General features: G+C 40.0%; 1 protein-coding gene across 3 annotated transcripts in view; it reads left to right on the forward strand.

Moving 5' to 3' along the window:
* The window catches only part of tacr1a (tachykinin receptor 1a), a 40,394-nt gene extending 21,948 nt beyond the window's left edge, over positions 1-18,446 (forward strand). The window contains exons 3-6 of one of the 3 annotated variants that reach the window (XR_006098247.1): positions 5,103-5,253; positions 8,413-8,609; positions 12,563-14,208; positions 17,591-18,446. Coding sequence is in view for 2 of the 3 variants with exons in the window: in XM_042422309.1 (XP_042278243.1) it covers positions 5,103-5,253; positions 8,413-8,609; positions 12,563-12,908 (694 nt within the window). In the remaining variant the exon portion in view is untranslated. Of the gene's footprint in view, positions 1-5,102; positions 5,254-8,412; positions 8,610-9,140; positions 9,218-12,562 lie in introns of those variants that run through there. The other 2 variants (XM_042422309.1, XM_042422310.1) reach the window with 2 other exon arrangements.
* Positions 18,447-19,174: the final 728 nt, after the last annotated feature.

Here is a 19,174-nt window from a genome sequence, read left to right on the forward strand (position 1 = left end):
AGCTGGTGTCCTGAGTGTATGAGTGTGTCATTTTCAGCATTTTTGTTTGTCTTTAGATTCAGAGATGCAGTCTGCAGAGATTTGTGGCTGTTCAGCAGTGTTGGAACATAGTTGGTTTGTCAAAGTGCTGACCCTGACAACATCTTTATACAGCCTGTAAGATGCAGCCTGATCCTGGCAAGTCACACTAACAAACCTGACGTTTTCAGGACCAGAAAGTAGGTTTGCTTATGACAGCAGCTTTGAAGAAACAAAAGCCTGATAGCTGAGAAATCATACACACTCACACACACACACTTTAGAAAAAGCCAAGAAAGGAAATATGAGGCTTGTTGAACTGTACTCTTCTTTTTTCACACCCAGTTTGGAAAGTAACTTTCTTTTAGCTTTTACTAAGACAGATATATATATATATATATATCCATATCTCCTCCTCCTTGACGCTGGTGTTTGAGATGAAAAAGACATTTATCTCAGGCAATGGTAATGAATTACAAGTGTTGACTACCTGTTTTTCTTTAAAGTGACATGTTTCCACTCTATCCTCTCTTTTTTCAAGTGTATTAGTAAGCTGTTATAACCAATTTCACACCTCTCTGACTATAAATCCAATGAAGGATTGCACAGAGAGAGCAAAAGAAAAATTAATCTGGTTACTTCTACTTTCATCCCAAAATTTTATTCAGCAAATAACAGTTGTGATATACAGTATATTTCCCATCCTGTTTAATCTAATTTAACTCTTGAGAAACACACTTAAACACATCCACGCAAACACACATGTAGACACATAGGGATTTACCTAAGAGGTTTCCTCTAAGCTCATTGCTCCTATGGGCACTTGTATGCATACAAATCACATTTCTACTCGTAAGTGGATTGCGGCAGCTTCCGTTTTCTCTGAATTGATTTTCCTCAGGCTTATGGTAAATGCTCTCTGTGGCTTGTGTGACCTGCTCCTGCTTGTGTTTGCTTTAGTTAAATAGGGTTTCATTACACCGGTGTGGCAAAAACGGTTGACTTCTCAGTTTAATTAAAGCTGAGATTAGATTTAACTGCATTCCTCCTCTGCACTCGTGTGAAAGGAGGGTGTGAAAAAGCACAGGTGTCACAAATAACATTAATAATGTTCCATTCACTGGTGCCAGAGAACCCACGACCATAGCGCCGTCCCAATTACATTCAAATGTTAAGCACATTTTGAGTATGTGGTGGAATAGTGGCACAACTAAGTATACTTGAAAAAGTCAGTATGCATACTAAAGATGCTCGATAAGGAAATGGAGGAGCTGTGGACAGCGGTGAGACAGCAAGAAAGAAAGCTGTTGGAAATGAAACACAACAACATTAGAACAGCTTTTTCTTTGTGAAGTTTAATGGCGGAGGCATATCCGAGTGGCAGCTGCTGTTCATTAATGCATCATCTGTTGTTCGTACAAATTATTAGATTCATTTTTCTTATGTTAACTGCAAAAACAGAACAGTATGGCAATTTTACTGTAGTACATACTGTATACAATTAGTGTGTAGTATCAGTTAATGCAGTCATCATTAAGTCAAAATGTTCACAATGAAAAAGATTTACTAAGGTAATGGCAACATGCTGCATCAGATTTACTGTGCTTTGTTTTTATCGGGATCAAATCTTTACGCACTTTAGACAAATTTATCTACAAACTGGAGGAATCTCACTTTCCTGCACCGTCATGGTTCACCTACACAGGTGTTTTCACTGACCTGGTTCGAACTTTTCTCATCAGTGTATGAATGTGTATGAACTGTGACATTTCCCTCACTCTCCACTGATTAGATTTTGCTCCAACTTCAATAATTTGAGAAACAGGGTTGGATTCATCTGGTTCCAGTCACAAACTGACTCCACCAAAAGTTCAATCTGATTGAACTTTGAAATGCAAAATCTCCAGTGTTCAGCCGGTTTGAGTTTGCGGAGGAAGTGACCTCTCATTCAGGAAATATTGCTTGTTCTTATATAAGAAGCTGTATAATTTGTGGAATGCTGTTCATGTGCTTTGTGCGACACCATGCAAGTTATTTTTGCCCGGCACAAACCGGCATTGTGATGGACAAGTTTATTACTGTATTACACAGACTTTTGGGACATCATATGATCCCAAACATGGCTGTACCCAACCGGTCTGATCAACCAGAGTAAAAGACTTTTCTCACAGAAAAAGCACAGGTGGATCTTAACACAGTGGAAAATAACATAAACGATGGTTCTGTTCCATTTAGGTGTCCCAGTAAGTTACTGTACAAGGCACAATACAAGAGCCATGAAACCTGCACATGTAAATGGAATGGAGCCGAGATTCATGTTATTAATTGTATGTTAAAATGTCTGCTGTGAAAAAGATCTATTGAAAACACCTGCGTGGGCCTTTCAGACCACCAGCTTTTTTATGACTCAGGATACTTTGCAGTATGGACTAAAACCTTGTTTGCTAATTCTCAGGGTCAAGTCTGTAAACCAACAGTCAACATGACATATTTAAGGTTAATGTCCAATTTGAGCTAAAACGTCTGTGTAACACACGGCTTTAAGTTTAATGAATGCAGGCTGAGGGGTTCTATAGACAACTTCCCTAAAAGCTGAAAAACAAACAAACAGACAAAAGCTTCTTAAAACACGATCTAATAAGCTCTTGAGAGCATTTTCAATTGACTTAATTGATTTCCTGTATTTTACATCCACTTAATGTTGAGGCAGCCCAGCTGTAATTATTGGATTTGGATGAAAGAGTTCAGAAGAAAGGACTGAGTCAACTACAAACATACTTACAAAGACAATAGAGTGACAACACTCCCCCGCAGAGAGGGCTTAAGAGGCATATTTATTGTCTCATTTCTCTTAAAATTTACATCCATGGCTTTACTTTGTGGAACCTTGTTTATTGCAGCCAATATATCTGAATATAGCAGGACTTCATCAGGGATTGTTTTTTAAAACTGTAGTGCTCAGTGAGGCCTACAGGGCAAACTGGTGTCTGTCTATATCTCACAAGTTTTAACTGATCCCTTCAGGCTGAAGGGATCTCATACCTTCAAAGCTCCGATATCTCCTTTGATCTCTCTGTGTATCTCTACGTGTGTGCGTGTATGTCTCAGTTTGTGGTCTTTTTTTTTTTCTGATGAAAGCCCCTGTGCTCCGGGGGATTCAGTGGTATTAACATAATTGTAGTTAATTGCCAAGGAAATGGCCTGTGAGGCTCATCTGCAGGGTTTGCAGAGGGGAAAACAGATTGTCCCTCTGTGGATGCTGGAGTCATATGGTCTTTCCTCTCTGAACACGGTTAAACACAATATACACACACACACACACACACACTACACAACTCAGAGTGATATAATATAAATTTTCCACCTTTTAATGGACATTAAGGCATGCACACACACATACATACAGATATACACAAATGAACTGACATAAAGATAAAGAGTTCGGTCTAGACCTGCTCTATGTGAAAAGTACCCTGAGATGACTTTTGGGATCAAACACTGTGTCTGTGATAAATCACCACATCATTAGCTAAATACTGAAACTGTCATATTTAATCATTTCATAAAGGGTTTAAATTCATTGGACAGTTATTGGAACAGAGGTCTAAATGCTGCCCTTAAACTGTGTTACAAAGCTAAAGCATTTCTGAGTCCTCCGGCAAACACACTAATGATGATTGATTCAGCCTTCGACTCCAATGACTAACTTTGTTTCTTACTACTTGCTGTGTCAGTGCTTCAGGGTTAGATGGGGAGTTGGCTGGCTGGAAAATGGATTCAGAGACCTTCTATTAACTAGGAAATGCCCACAGCCAATGAAATACCTTTAAAACAAATATTAGACTGTGAAATGTGCACTGCACGGAGGGCAATCCTTTATATTTGTTATTCACCACATCACTATACCCTGACTTAAAGCTGCTACACTTTGTACCATCTATTGGCTCAGCGTTTTGATGTACAGCTCAAAACTTTATTGTTTTGGGTCACTCTGACTGCTCTTATTGGAGTTGTTTCCACAAGCAGCAAGCAGCAGTTTTAAACCGATGAACCCACTCTATGCTACCTGCGTCAAACAGCAGGCACTTAGCAATTTAGCAACTAGCTGGTGAACATAGTGGAGACAGACGTTTCCCTCAGGAGTTGTTATATATCAAATGAGAGTTAAAAGAAGACTAAATGGTGGGATTTCATTCATAATCTGGCCAGAAACACATTCCAAACACATGCTAATGTTGATCCATGTTTGCTGGAAATGCAAGTAGGCAACCATTTGCTAGTACTTTAGCCAACCTGAGGTGATTACAGCTTTTTGTGATGCACCTGAACATGAAAAAAACAATTAATGCAAGTTTAAATATTAGCTGTCAGCACAAATGTTTTACCTCGTTGTCTCCTTCTGTTGGTATGTTATACAAAGCACTTAACTGCTCTTCCATCATCAGACTCTTTATGCTATTATTGTTTTGATACCTGCCAAGGCTCTTAGTGGCTGGCAAATTCAGAATCCATTTTATTGATCTGAAGAGCATTTGAGAGCTTATGATCATAGCTTACCTCATAAAGCCTTAAGAACAAATACGCAGAAAAGCTTCAATATGTGATTCAGACTGAAGAATTATGACAAATTTACTCAGATGATGTCAAATTGTACACCAGAAATCACGTTATTTTGCATACTTACCATTTTTGTCCATATGCTCAGAATCAGAGACCTTTTTCACAGCAGACACTCTGGCTTGTCAAAGCAGGAAAAGCACAGGTGTAACTAATAGCATTAACAACGGCTCTGTTACGTTTACAGGTCCCAGTAAGTCATGGGACTGGAGCACCTCAATGACACGCAGCCATTATGCATGTTAGTTACACCTGTGCTTTTATTGCTATGACATTTCAAAGTTCTGTCTCCTTACAGTTGATTTTTTGTTTTTTGTTTTCTTTTAATATAATTTACTAGAAATGATGGTGGCTCATGATATTTATGAATCAGGTATAGGGGTCAAAACAATGCATTGTGCTGTATTTTATTCATTTATTGAGATTGATACATCATAAATAATATGAGTTTGGCTGTGTTTTTATAGGTACTATGTGTGTGTGGCCATCCTGATCTACTTTCTTCCCCTGCTGGTGATGGGTTGTGCTTATCTGGTGGTGGGACTGACCCTCTGGGCCAGTGAGATCCCCGGAGACTCCTCTGACCGCTACAAGGAACAGCTGACCGCCAAACGCAAGGTAACCCGCGTTTTAGATAGCTGGGCACAGCTTTGCTAATGTAATCAGATTACTCTAACCTTATCACACACACTCCTGCGCAGGCCAATCCTGAATAGGATGTGGCTGATGATAAAATAATCATCACAGCACCATGAAGCTGAGTCCCTGCCCTCTCCTTTCATCCTCTCTTCCTTGGTGGTTTTCCAGCCCAACTCTACCTCTATCTTCCTTTTTGGCATCAGTTCTCCTTCCTTATATCCTCCATCTGTTTCTTTTGTTTTCCATTGCCCATGCTAGTCAGTGTTGCAGTTCCTTAGAGAATACTCTCCTAATGAAGACACTTGCAGAGAGTCGCCTCTCTGACCCTAAAACATAAAATGAGAACCCTATGATGCTTTACACTGCCATGTTTACAAAGGTGTCTCTGCACTGATCAGTCCCTACAGGTCAGTGTGATAGACTGTGGTAACATTGGCTCCACTGACTGTATTTTATTCTGTTTGACTTTAGTTTTCTATATTTTTGAATGTTCTTTCACTTTATATCTTGTATTTATTAATTTCTTAATTACTCTGCTTTTAGGCATGCTAGTGGCATGGCTATATGGATGGCAATGTAGGTCAGTCAGTCAGTCAGTTGACCACTTTGGTCCAGACTGAAATATCTCAACATTAGCATGGTAAACACAAGCCCCCAGGAAGAGCGCTGGGCCATGAAGCCAGTTTCACATAGTGGACAAACTGTGTAATTACAACTTCCAGCACACGATCATTGGAAAAGGAACAGCTGTAGAACAGTAAATACATATTTTGGAGCCCCATAATCCCTGAAAAATGACTTGTTTTATTATCAGGATTTGATCCATTTGGTCCAATAACATTTGAAAAGTCTAGAAGAGCCATACGATTAAATTAGTTTAGTTCAGTTCAGTTTCAGTTTTAGTTTTATTAATTATATGTAGGTTAACAGAGGGTCAATGGGAAATGTGTTGGATGAGAAAACAGGTCAGCTCAGCAATAAGAGCACTAGTCATAAAATATAAGATTTAAAAAGATGGGATGAGATATAGATAAAATATAACACTATATACATATATGAAAATGAGGATTTATGTATAAAAGTAAAGATGACAAGTATATACAACAGTTTTGCACATCGGGTATTTACCAGTCCTGGTTGATGATGGTGCACTTTTTATGTAAGCAGTGCAGTGCAGTAAACAGCAGACAGTGCAGACAAGCAGGTAAGCTAAAATGCAATGTGGAATATTTAGATATATGAGTTGAGAAGCATGATGGCCCGCTGGAAGAACTGTCCTTAAGTCTGGTGGTATGTGCGGCCATGCTCCTGTATTGTCTGCTAGACGGTAACAAGGATAACAGTCTGTGTGCTTGGCAGCACAGTTGTAAGTGAGCAGGGATTACAGGAGGGGCTGAGCTCCCAGCCAGTGGTACACCCATGTTGAGGATCAGCAGAGTAGGTGTGGCAACTGATTCTCACCACCTGGGGCCTACCCATCAGGAAACATCCAGCTGCAGATGGAGGTCTCCAGTCCAAGATCAACAAGCTTAGAGGCGAGTTATGAGGGAATGATGGTGTTGAATGCTGAGCTGTAATCAATTAAGAGCATTCTCACGTATATATTCCCTTGTGTCCAGGTGGATAAGTGCAGTGTGTGTCCCCAAGGTGATGACATCATCCATGGCTCTGTTCGGTCTGTATGCAAACTGCAGAGGGTCCAAGGTGTCAGAAAGGGAGGAGCGGATGTGGATTTTTACTCATTGCAGGCGCTATGTTGTCCACATCAAACCTAGCCTAAAATATGTTTAGCTCGATTGGGCTAAAGTCCGTGATGCAGCATAATCCACTCCACATGTGTCTGGGATCAAAGCTGTAGTAGTTGGACTCCGCTTTGTCCCTGTGGGCCCTCTTGGCATCCCTGATGGACTTCTGGAGGTCATAACGGGCTGCTTTGTAGGTATCAGGGTCCCCTGAGTTGAAGGCTGAGTTTAGCACAGATCTCCCGGCTGACCCAGGGTTTCAGGTTGGGGTCGGTGCAGACAGTGGCCTTTGGAACATCGTCCACAACTTGACAGAGTCTGAGACTGATGCTGCTATTGGCTGCGTGAGCAACATCTGAGTAATTTCTTTACAGCCAGAAGCCGATATTTTGCCTTCATGCGCCAATGAGCAATTTTCATAGGCATGAACAGGGTGCCATCTTTAAGTCCAGTATCCAGATCTTCTTAATATATCCGTGGGTAACCATTATATCTGCTACACATGTTAAGCATGCTAATGTTAGCAGTCAATCAAAGCATTGCTGTGCCTCAGAGCCACTAGCATGTCTGTACACTCTACTTTAAATTCCTCATTAACAGCCTATTTCAATAATGTTTTCTAAAATGCTTTCACATAAAGATGAATACAAATACATTAACATGGAAATTGCCAAATGTTCTATAGAAACTAATGAGCATACAACTATGATGGAGCCTTATACAGTACATGGGAGAAGGGACACATACAGTATTAATTTCTTGGAAGCTGTGGTGGATAGAAATCACACAAAGAGCCAGGTCGTAATTGTTTTCTTTTCTTTATTTATTGATTGCACAGATGTCTTCATCATGTTACCTGTTCAGGACATCAGTCCAGCCTCTTCTCTAATGAGGCAGCCTGACAGATCTGTTACATCTGTCCATGTACATTATTTTCAAATCATGCTTGTAGATGCTGCCTGTTATTGACACTGCTAATGATGTGTCTGTGTGCATCAGATTTCCATTCTGATAGACAGAAAGTTCAAAGCAGCTGAGCTTTTTCACGGATGGACAGATTTGTTGCCACTTGTTTAGCCAACAGAGAGGCTTGTTAAAGGAAAGAGAAGGTGAATGATGAGTCCTCGGAGGAGACTACCAATGCAGTGCAGCATGTCTCATCATCAAAACATTACAAAAACAAGAGGGAAATTGACAATACCTGCTCTAAAAATGTTGTGAATGTTGGGGTTTCATTTCATATCATTTATGTTGCAAGCATTCTGTTATACTTAACAGGTTTTTAGCACTGAGTCTGAAAAGTACATGGACCTTGGTGAAATCCACAACGTATGGAAGTAGAGAAGCAAAGCGGTAAAAATGAAGACTAAACGGTGCTGTCATGTGTGTGCGGCAGGTGGTGAAGATGATGATCGTGGTGGTGTGCACGTTTGCCATCTGCTGGCTGCCTTACCATGTCTACTTCCTGCTGCACCAGTTCTTCCCTGAAATGTTTGAGGAAACGTTCATCCAGCAGGTCTACCTGGCCATCATGTGGCTGGCCATGAGCTCCACCATGTACAACCCAATCATCTACTGCTGCCTCAACGACAGGTCAGTCAGCACCGTCACACACATACACACACGCACACACATTTAGATTTATGCTTTACTCTACTATTGGGAAATTCTCAAATATTTAGCTCCACTGCAGAGAGAACCAGGCCTTGAAAGTGTCTTATATTATTACTAAGACCATTTTAATTTGCTGTTACTGCTGTTTTCTGTTAATGTAAACTCCACATTTCTCCATGTTGTCCTGTTTGAGTTTTTCTTTCTAACAAAAAAAGCACAGTTCTCACCAGTTCATTCATTTTTATGTTTGGTGCCACTGTCAATGAAACTCAACCCTTGGTGTTTTCACATTTAAAGAATTATAGCAACTTATAGCAACTCCATCTTTTAATTTGAAGATTTCTAACTTTGAGAACACATAATAATTAGCATGCACATGTCTTAAATGCAAAGCAGTGTGAGTTTCAGTGCATCAAAATTAAAACTCTTGTACTTTAGCAGGGTTGTTCCTACAGTGCACCATCTGTCTGACGAATGCTATTGTTGTTCTCTTTGCTAACGGAAAAACAGAAAAAACTCAAGACAGAATATCTAAGAAGTAATGTGTGGATGTGTTTGGAATTCAACGACATAGATGGAAAAAGGTTGGTAATGGTTAGGCTGTTAGCTGACTGTAAAGTGAAACTGCTTTACAGTTACATTAGCTTGAAACTCAAGTGAGGGAGCAGCGGTGCCACGAATGAACGGAGACATATCAATTCAATAACATAGTTTAGAATAAATGAGGCTTCGAGTTGCATTTGAACTGATTCAGACAAATTACAAGTTAGTTTGAATTTGTTTGAACTTCTTTTTTGGAGACGGTGACAGCCCTTGTACACCATATTATTTTGTCTACACATGATCTTCAGGGTGATGTCTTGTGGTTGTTTCCAGTTTCCTTATATAGAGTCCAGCAAACAGTCATTTCACTTATAAATCATCATAGATATTAAGTATACAAAATAACATGACAATAATCTTTTACAATAGTTTAAACAGAATATCTAATAAGAAAACAACCATAAATACATAACATGCAGCATTAAAATACAGTATATAACTGTACTAACTATAGTAATCACTGGATGCAAACATTGAATCTCCATTCTTCAATACAAAGCTGCAAACTGCAAACTCTCGACCCAGCTTTTCAAACTACCTTTTAGAAAAACAGTATAAAATCTCCTCCATCTTTTAATACTTATGTATAATCCTAACTGTAACCAAAGCACCACTCTGATGAAGGCAAGATAAAAACAACATGTACTGAATAAAGCAACGTGTATGAAGAAGAGTTGTTCAAAAGCTTTTAATATGAAATGTGAAGGAATGAACAAAAGAACAGCAAAGTAGTTCAAGTAATTGAAGTCAGTTAGTGAATGACAACAGTATTGTTAACTACAGTTATGCTATTTGAGAGTCTGTCATTGTTTGAATACCGGCTGTTATTGTAGAATTTACTGTACTGTTAATTATGTCAGAATGTAATTATTACATTTATAATTTCCTCCTGATTCTACCTTCATGTCCATTCAAAAATCATAAAAAGACAAGTTTCTCATTCTGTGAGACTAAAATACAGTGTCCAATAGATTGTTTGTCTTGTGACAAGATGAAGTAAAGTAAAGGAATAGTCTTCTCTCTTTTTATACTTCTTCTCTCGTTTTTTAACAAAAGATGACAACTGTTCAGGGGGAAAAATGTTTTTCCTTGTTTAGCAGCAATCATATTCTCACACACTCGGGTACACACATCACAGCGCACTATCACATCATCTGCCGCTCCCTCAGTGATAAGCAGCTGAAAACTACGCCACAGTAGAGAGGCTGCTTATACTCACGTTGATCAAACAACAACAACAAAACAAACTCTCCACACCTCTGAGACTGAAGTTAGAATAAACTTCACACTTTAAAAATGCATCTCTGGAAGCGGCTGAATCACACTGTGAACATCAATAGTTCACTCTCAAACTGTGGTGAACTAGCATCCTGCCTGTCAACAAACATGTCACAAAAATGAATCTAAAGATCATTATTTGGTAAAATAAAGACAGATGGTCAACTCGGCTTTTTGTGTTTAATCAATCATCTCCCACCGTCTTCCATCACGGCCACCTGTTAATTGTCTTAGTGCTGTCAGAGAAATGAGATTTCACACTTGGGTGTTTTCGCCTTTGATATTCATTAAGTCCTAAAAATGAAAATATGTGGGTTGGATGGCAGTGAGCTGAGGTTTAGTCATAATTCTGTACAGTATATCGACTGGCCTTTGTCTCTATCCAGTGATGGCTCTCTCTTCTCATTTTTCATCAATCTGTTCTCATCTTTCTCAGCGATTGACATTTCCCCTTTTCCCTCCTTCTTCTCTGCCTGCCTGAGCTTTGTTTGTGTTTGTGTGTCTGCTAACGTGAGGTGTTTCCATTCAGTTGTCAGCTGCTCGTAATTTCTTCCTCTCAAGCACAATGATTTTTTCTATCTCCTCTGTCTGTGGTTTTCACCATTTCTATGCAACAATTAAAATCTAAATTAACACCTGCAGAACACCATGTGCTGGTAAAATTAGTCTTTCAGTAAAGGTCATCAGTAATTGTCACATGCGACATTTGGTGTTAATTTACATTAGAATGCTTCAGTAACACACAGTTTGTGCTCTTTGGTTGTTTTTCATGTCTCTATCAGTCACTGTACATTTAACAGTTAACATACAGAGACTGTATCAGTCAGGCTTCTGTCCATCTGTCTGTCAGCTGAATATGTACATGTTTAAAATGATGAAACTTTGTCAGTCTGCTGTTTGGTGCTGGACATATATAGTGTGTATATAATAATCAGAGTTTTTTCAATGGAAACAGCTGAAAGATGCTAAAACATTCTGCAGAGCTGAAGGGAACTGTAGAGTTGAGTGATAATTCTCTTTGGGTTTCTCACTAAAAGTGACCCTTTTCACATTACACCCTTTAAAAAATAATAAAAATATGCTTTCAAGCAAAACTGTGCAACATTGGAAAGACAAAATAGTAGATTCTTCCTCTTATAAATGAAGAGCTGAATTCATAAGCTATAAAACAAACATTACAGCTTTACTTGATCTGATATGACCAGTAGCTTATGGTAGCTAATGTTGGCTAATTTCAGAAAACTTACAATAAATACTGATTTGTTTTAACACTGACTTTTGATTACTGACACAGTAATCAAGGTAACCACTGGATCTGGTTTGTGGATCTGGTTTGTGTGGTTCAGCCTTCAGGTGTCCAGTTCAAACCAAAGATTCATAACGAGACAAGTTGAAACTCGTAGCTGCTTGCAGCTACTTGCAGCTACTTGCAGCTACTTGCAATGCACCGGTCTGCAAAACCTGCCAGTTTACACCAATGCGACTAGACAAGGTGGTGTATCGTCTCCATAGCAACAACTCTCTTTACTTCCATTCTAACTGATGGCTTTTCAGGCTCTTTTTGGATATTATTTGTAGCATATTAAAATATGAATTAGTGATGGTGAGTTACTTGCTGCAGTTGCATTTCTAGCATAGATGAAACGAGGCTCTCTTCTCCTTCGTCCAAAACTCTGCTATTTTGATCAGCTGACAATTGCTGACTTGACCAGCTGAATTCACTACAAGCTAATGAAACTGGCTGTTGAAACAGGTACCATGTGTTCTAAAACCAGCCGCTGGAGACTTGACAAGCTGAGTTGCAGGTGACACCATCAGCCAGCTTTTCCTTGCAATGTTCTAAAACGGTTTCGTCTCACTCTGAATCTTTGGTCTGAAGTGGGCTTAAAGGTAGTTAATCAATATGTAATGGAAGCTCTCACACATGTCAGCTGTTGCAGATTACTGTCATGGCAGGTATTCTTTCAGCACTAGCAGGTGAATCCAGGCTGAACCAGCTAAATATGCATAAACCAAACTAAATCAAATGAATGTGTACTTTTCCAACACAGGTTTCGTGCTGGTTTTAAACAAGCCTTCCGCTGCTGCCCCTGTGTCCCTCAAGGCTCTTACGAAGGCCTGGAACTCAAGTCCACCCGCTACCTTCAGACTCAGACCAGCGTTTACAAGGCTAGCCGGATGGAGACCACGGTGTCCACTGTTCTCCAGGGTGGGGACGACATGGAGCAGCCCAAGGTAAAGGTGACAGCTGGTCCAGGGCCTGGTGGGGCTGATGTTAGAGCCAGACCACATAGCTCCTCCCTGGACCTCACCTCGAATGGGTCATCATCCCGGAGCGTCTCCAAAACAGTTTCAGAGACGTCCAGTTTCTACTCCAGTAACAACCTGCAGGAATAGACCTCAAACACAGGCGGCATTATGTCGGACAGCAGGGACAGAGTGTGAGTTGACTGTTCTTTTCCCTGCATGTGTTCATGCAGATGGGCAGAGTGAATGTGTCAGTTTGTCAGACTGTGAATGTGTTTTTGATGAGTACATTGCCAGCGTTTCCACTGGAACATCTTGTTAGGTAATTTGCAAGTGAGACTAAGTTCCTGTTCACTGAGTGCTATCCTCACCCACAGCGCCCCTTGTATAAAGTACTCGTACTTCTTACAGTTAATGATCAGCAGCAAAAAGTGATGAACACTTCGACGACGTGAGCACATTCCAGTTCAAAAGCTAAACTGAAGCAGACGCTAGCGCTTTGAATCTTCACAGCTTCTGCTTGTCATATCAGCCTTCTCTCAGCGCAGAGCGAAGGTTCACACATCCTCAATCACACAAGCTGTGTGACTTCACACAGTCTATTTTGGCGTCGAGCTTTAACATGAGACCAGCATGCTGTGAACACAGTGGCTCCTCATCTTAACAGGGATGTTCTCTGCAAAGAGAGAGCTCGGAGACCTCAGGTTTCCCGAAAATTATCAACACCTGGAGTGGAGAGGAACTCTCTCCCCAAAAGATACACTTTGAAAACAGAGGCAGATGTGTGGTTTCAGTTGAAAGGCTCTCCCAGAAGAGGTGGTGGAGGGAAGAAAAACAACAAAGCATAAACTCTGAACTTTGCATGTGTGTGCATCGTATATCAGCTGATCAGAATGCCAACTCCATCACCGAGCAGGACAAGTGCCCGTGTCTGGATGAAGGAGTGCTCCCAGGATCCCCTGCAGGCACTGCTGAAAAGTTCTGGCTGTCACCTGAACAGCTTTCAGCTGATTAAACATTGATTTTAACAGCTGGGAGCATCATCTCAACATCACAGAGATGCTTTAAATGCTTCAGAGGCAACAGCAAACCTCAAGTTTTACTAAAACCTGAGTTCCAGGTTAAATCCTCCATGACACCACTGAATCCAGACGCTGGTGTGTAGCTCTCAGATCAATCTGTGAAAGTAAGCAGACAAAATGTTCCAGTTTCCTCCTTTATCAAACACATGAAACTGGGTGGTGGCACCTCTTTCAAACTAGTAACATGCACTCTGTGTCTTAATGCCATTTGGCTGGATTACCTTTACACCTGACGTTAACGTGTCTTCGGTACATACTTATATAGTTTCTTGGCTGTTTAATCTGTGTGCATTTTCTTGGATTTTTCATGGTTGTTAATGTGGCTAAAGTCACCTCTGACCACGTCTTCAGGTGGCTAAAGTAATAAGGTAAGCTTCTTTCATATATCTATATTTTACATGCTGTTTCTCCATCTAAATGCAATCCAGTCATTAGATGCATGTTAATATCAGGTTTAAAGGGCTTTGTAGAGGTTTCAGTGTGGAATGTGCACAGGCAGCCTGCTAGCTGTAGCTCTCTCATATACAGTGATGTGCCTTGCTGCTTAGCATAATGTCTGTAAAAGGGCAAAAGGAGCAGAGAAGCAGCTCACTCTGCTGGGGTCCAGGAAAAGGATTGTTAGATAACAGAGGCTACGGAAGCCCACTGGGACAAACTGTCTTAACCTCCTGCAGTGGTAAACACACACACACACACACACACAAACATACAGAGGAACATACAAACAAACTGTCTTACTACAGTGGCAAATCTTATTACTTTCAACAGATTTGACCCAATAATCAAACTTATTGCAAGATATTTAATTGCCAGAGGTGAATTTCATTTGTGACCATTTGTTAAAAGAAGTTAATTAATGCAAGCCAGAATATTTGTGGTTTTAAACTAAATCTGCAATATTGACACATTTGCTATGTGCACAGAACAAACACACAGAGTAAGCCACAGACATCCACCAAATAATGAAACTGTAATTTATCAGACACTGACACACACAGAAGGGGAACAAAACCCATTTCAATAAGTGTAAGTGAAGTATCTAAGTATAAAATTCATATTTTTCTTGAAACAGGGGAAACAAGTTTTGCCAAGTGGACTTGTTTTGCATTGAAAATCAATTATGTTTTGTGGAAAAAATATTATTTTTAGACCCAGTACTCGATTAAATCATGTTCCAAGATGGATACACAACACATGCACACACTTACAGAGAGAGAGCACCTGCTAATACCCGTCATTCAACAGTCACACACAGAGAAACACTCTCCACAGTCCCCCCCGCTCACTCCTGCTCTATTCTCAGCACACAAAATCTGTTGTTATAAATTCCACCGTCAGCTGATGTAAAACTGAGGAGTCGATGTGAAGCAACATGACTTAACTGGCATCACAAAGACAATCAGTTTTATATCTCTGTATTCAGATTACAAAACCTTGTCTTGGTGACATGGAAACATATCAACAACTAATGCTGAAGTAACAACAGAGGCAGGGTATGTTGCAGGGACAACAGGAGGTCACATTCAGTGCAAGGAGAAAATCGAAGACATACAACAGACTTTAGACCGTATTAAAAACCTTCACAGAGGCTACAATACAAACGTTATGCATCCTGCAGAGCTTTTGGGAGATTAATGTCTTGGCTGAGTCATCAGTTCACTGATGAGAGCATGAAAATCACAGATCTCTGGCTTTGATGCTGCAGGCTAACACATTAACATACACTGTGTTGAATGATAGTCAATGACTTCCTGTCGGAAGTAAGAAGATTCAGAGAAGAGGAACGTCTACTACAACTATAATACACATTTGGTAAGGTAGTGGTTTATATGATATGTCATACAGATTCATCAGTTTTAAAAATGATATAACATTAACCAAATATATTACTTTAAGTGATGTAGGTTTGTTTTTGGACATCATGAAATCATTCACAGCACAGTGATGTACACAGCTGGAAACACAAGGATTTCCTTTGGAATACAGAGAAAAAATGTCATTATGTATAAAATATTTCATTGTCAACATAATGTCAAACAGTTTAGCCTGAGGACGTTCAACACGGGTCAACAGTGGCGTTTACTTGATATTCAAGGTGTGAACACATGACAGACAGCCAGCAGCAATGTACCAAGTTAAAGATAAATACAGTCATACTCTACTTTGAATTTATTGGTAACACTCTGTGATTAATAACATGCAGGGTGATTGTAAGAACAAACAGTTGGGATTGTACCTGCTTTCCATTATTTACACCTTGCTATGACAAGGACTCCATAAATACACTGGTAGACAGCTGACAGGCCTGCAGCACATGACGCATGGACGCAGCAGTTGTATATGTTGAACTGTTAGCAAGACCAACGCAAGACTTATTACCATACAGTGGTGTATCGTTGGTGTCACTATAACTCAACATAGTGTGTGTGCTCAGATGTTGTCTTGTAGTGTATTGTATGCTGCAGTGTTGCCAGTGATTTATTTAGTACAGATGAGTTGTAAAGTTTTAAACAGCAGTGACACAATATCATTTTCTAGTGATGTTTTCCTTTCTTTTGATTTATGTAGCTGATGATTTTATTTAGCAGATGTATCATTATATTTCAACCACAGAGGCCCAAACACAGAGAACGTCATTGCGGTTGACGTTATTAAAACATTGTTATCTGATTGCATTATGAGTGCGACCTGCCCCCTCGGTGCCTCCTGCTGTGATAGGATGAGTTGAATAGGAAAATGCTGTGTGTAAATTAGCTCATAAGTATACTGGAGTGTGGATGAGTTTGTTGTTGTCCTTATGAGGATCAATAACCTCTCAAGGACAGTAAGATGGAGAATGTTTTTTATTCCTCATCTCAACAACTTACATTCAGGTTTATGACCTGCTGAAAGAAATTCATAGAACAGGATTTGAACTATTTTGTGGGACTTTTTTTTTAAATACATTATTTAAACTCTTTGACCCTAGATTACTGTTTGAACAACTTTTTGACCCAATCAAAGAACATTAAATTCAGCTCGTACAAACAAATGTACAAATGTACATGGAGTCATAACATGTACACCGCATTATAATATCAAAACAATTGTGAATCTCTCCAGTTGTATGGATGCAGCGTAACCTCAGAGCTCTTGGTGTAGCAGCTGTAGGTAACGCAGAAGCATAAATCCAGTTTAAGTGTAAAGCAAGAGTTTCCTTTTAACCTGTAAGCAGAGGATGACTCAACCAGGCAAATATAGTTTAACCAACCCTGTCAAAGTGAAATGAATCTTGATCTGATTTTAGTCAGAGCAAGGTTAAAAATTCATATTAAATTTGAATCCCAAACAAGCCCACCAAATTAAATTTTAGGGGCAAATGGGGCCTAATTTGATACAGCATGTCCATTCATTATAATGTAGCATCAGCTGCCTGAGCCAGTGATGGGAATGTAAAAGTTGAGTGAGTACTGTGAGCGTGCTCTCCAAAAAGGACCAATCTTATCCTCTCATCTTTTTATTTATTTATTTTTCTGATTTGACCGCGGTACCCTAATCATAACCAGCAAGCCATGAATAATCCACACCCTGCGTCCTGAATGCGGAGTATGTTCCCTCGTACGCCCATCACTCGGACAGGTCAAGTGGAGCGAGTGAACGAGAGGCTGGGGCTTTAATGAATGTGTAATCAACTTTGTTCAACGAGTGCTCCTTAAATGAGCGTACGGCTGGCTTTCTCTCTCTCTCTCTACCTCTCTAACGCACACACAGCCGTTGCTGATGAGAGCTGTAGCGATGGAGACAAAAGATGCCAGCTTGTTGCTGAGGAGAGGCGCCAGGCAGGCTACACAGCAGGGTGAATAGTCTCATCAGCACCATCTCTTCCTGTGTTTCTATCCATCCCTTGCTCTCCAATCATGCTAATTACAGCAGAGAAGTGGAGAGGGCAACCCGCCGAATACACACACATAATGTGCTATCAGGTCTTATCATTAAATAGGGTGAAAATCTGAAGATTGCTATATCAGTGACATGGGTACATGCTCAAGTGTGTGTGTGTGTGTGTGTGTGTGTGTGTGTGTGTGTGTGTGTGTGAGTGTGAGTGTGAGTGAGAAAGTGGGAACAGATTGGTGCACTTAGCTGCCACTGTGGCCTAAGTTGTTTGTGTTTTGAGTGTGCCAACACAACATAACTAGTCATTAATTGTCCATACATTCAGTGATACATCACCCACAGTGCACTTCATTGACAGAAACATGTTACTTATAAGAATGTGTACACATTTTGAGTTTAGAGTAAATGGCATTAGGTGTATCAGTGTATAAGTGAGAAATTCTCTGTAAGGGTCAAGGTGAAGAACAGCCTTTATATTTATAATCGATGTTAAGATGTGCGTCGCTGCAGTCACTCTCAGTATTGTTGCTTTGTGAAACTGCTCTAACTACCTACTCTCCGGTTTTCTTCATCTTGTACAAATGCCAACATTTCCAGTGGTATCTTTTGTGAATCTACTTCTGATTGTGACATTTTGAAAAAAAAGAACTAACCTTGAACTATAATGTAGAAATATCTGTATCTGTGTTGTGTTGTAAATGAATAAATCCATGGAAGGATGTCCAGTATCACAGCACATGGGACTGTGGACTCTGTGTCCTTGGAGGAAAAGGCGGTTGGACTGTGGGGAAAGATGCCGACTCTGTGCCACAAAGACACATCTTACAGTACTAGTGCCTGTTATAATACATATACCTCTCCCTCATGCTGTGGGCTGTGTCTGAAAACTCACACTGGCAGACATGGATGGTAACTAAATGTCACTCATTTCACTGTGTTCCTCATACATGTGAAATTTAGTTCTAGCCATATTACATCTTTATTGTCATTTATGTCCTTAGTTCAATAAAAATGTTGAGAGGTTTGAATCTAAAGTCACTGTTGAAGTAAATATTCAGACAGTTCTGGTTTGGCTTCGTTTGGCTCTGTACTCCTGAACAGTGAATGTGAATATTGGTAATATTCTATATTTTTCTTATTGTTAACATATCCCTAATTTTACATTGATGTAGCTAGCTAGCTGGTAAACTGTGTAGGAAAATTCTTAATCCCACCTACTAAACTCTGATTGGTCCATGGAGAGCTGGATACAGTGTGTCACTCAGACTTATTGCCAGTTTGTCACGCTGGCCGTTCGTACTACTGCAGCCAAAATATCCCCTCAAGACCAAAAAGCATTTTGCCCATAAACCACCATTATAAAACTGTTGACAGGACACCCAAACTGCAAGCACAGACAACTATTACTCTTTGTTTCATGAATTTTTAATCCAAGAAGGTTTATATTTGCAAAAGTTTCCC

The sequence above is a fragment of the Thunnus maccoyii genome, chromosome 9 (assembly GCF_910596095.1).
Source record: "Thunnus maccoyii chromosome 9, fThuMac1.1, whole genome shotgun sequence".
NCBI classification, from domain to species: Eukaryota; Metazoa; Chordata; class Actinopteri; order Scombriformes; family Scombridae; genus Thunnus; species Thunnus maccoyii.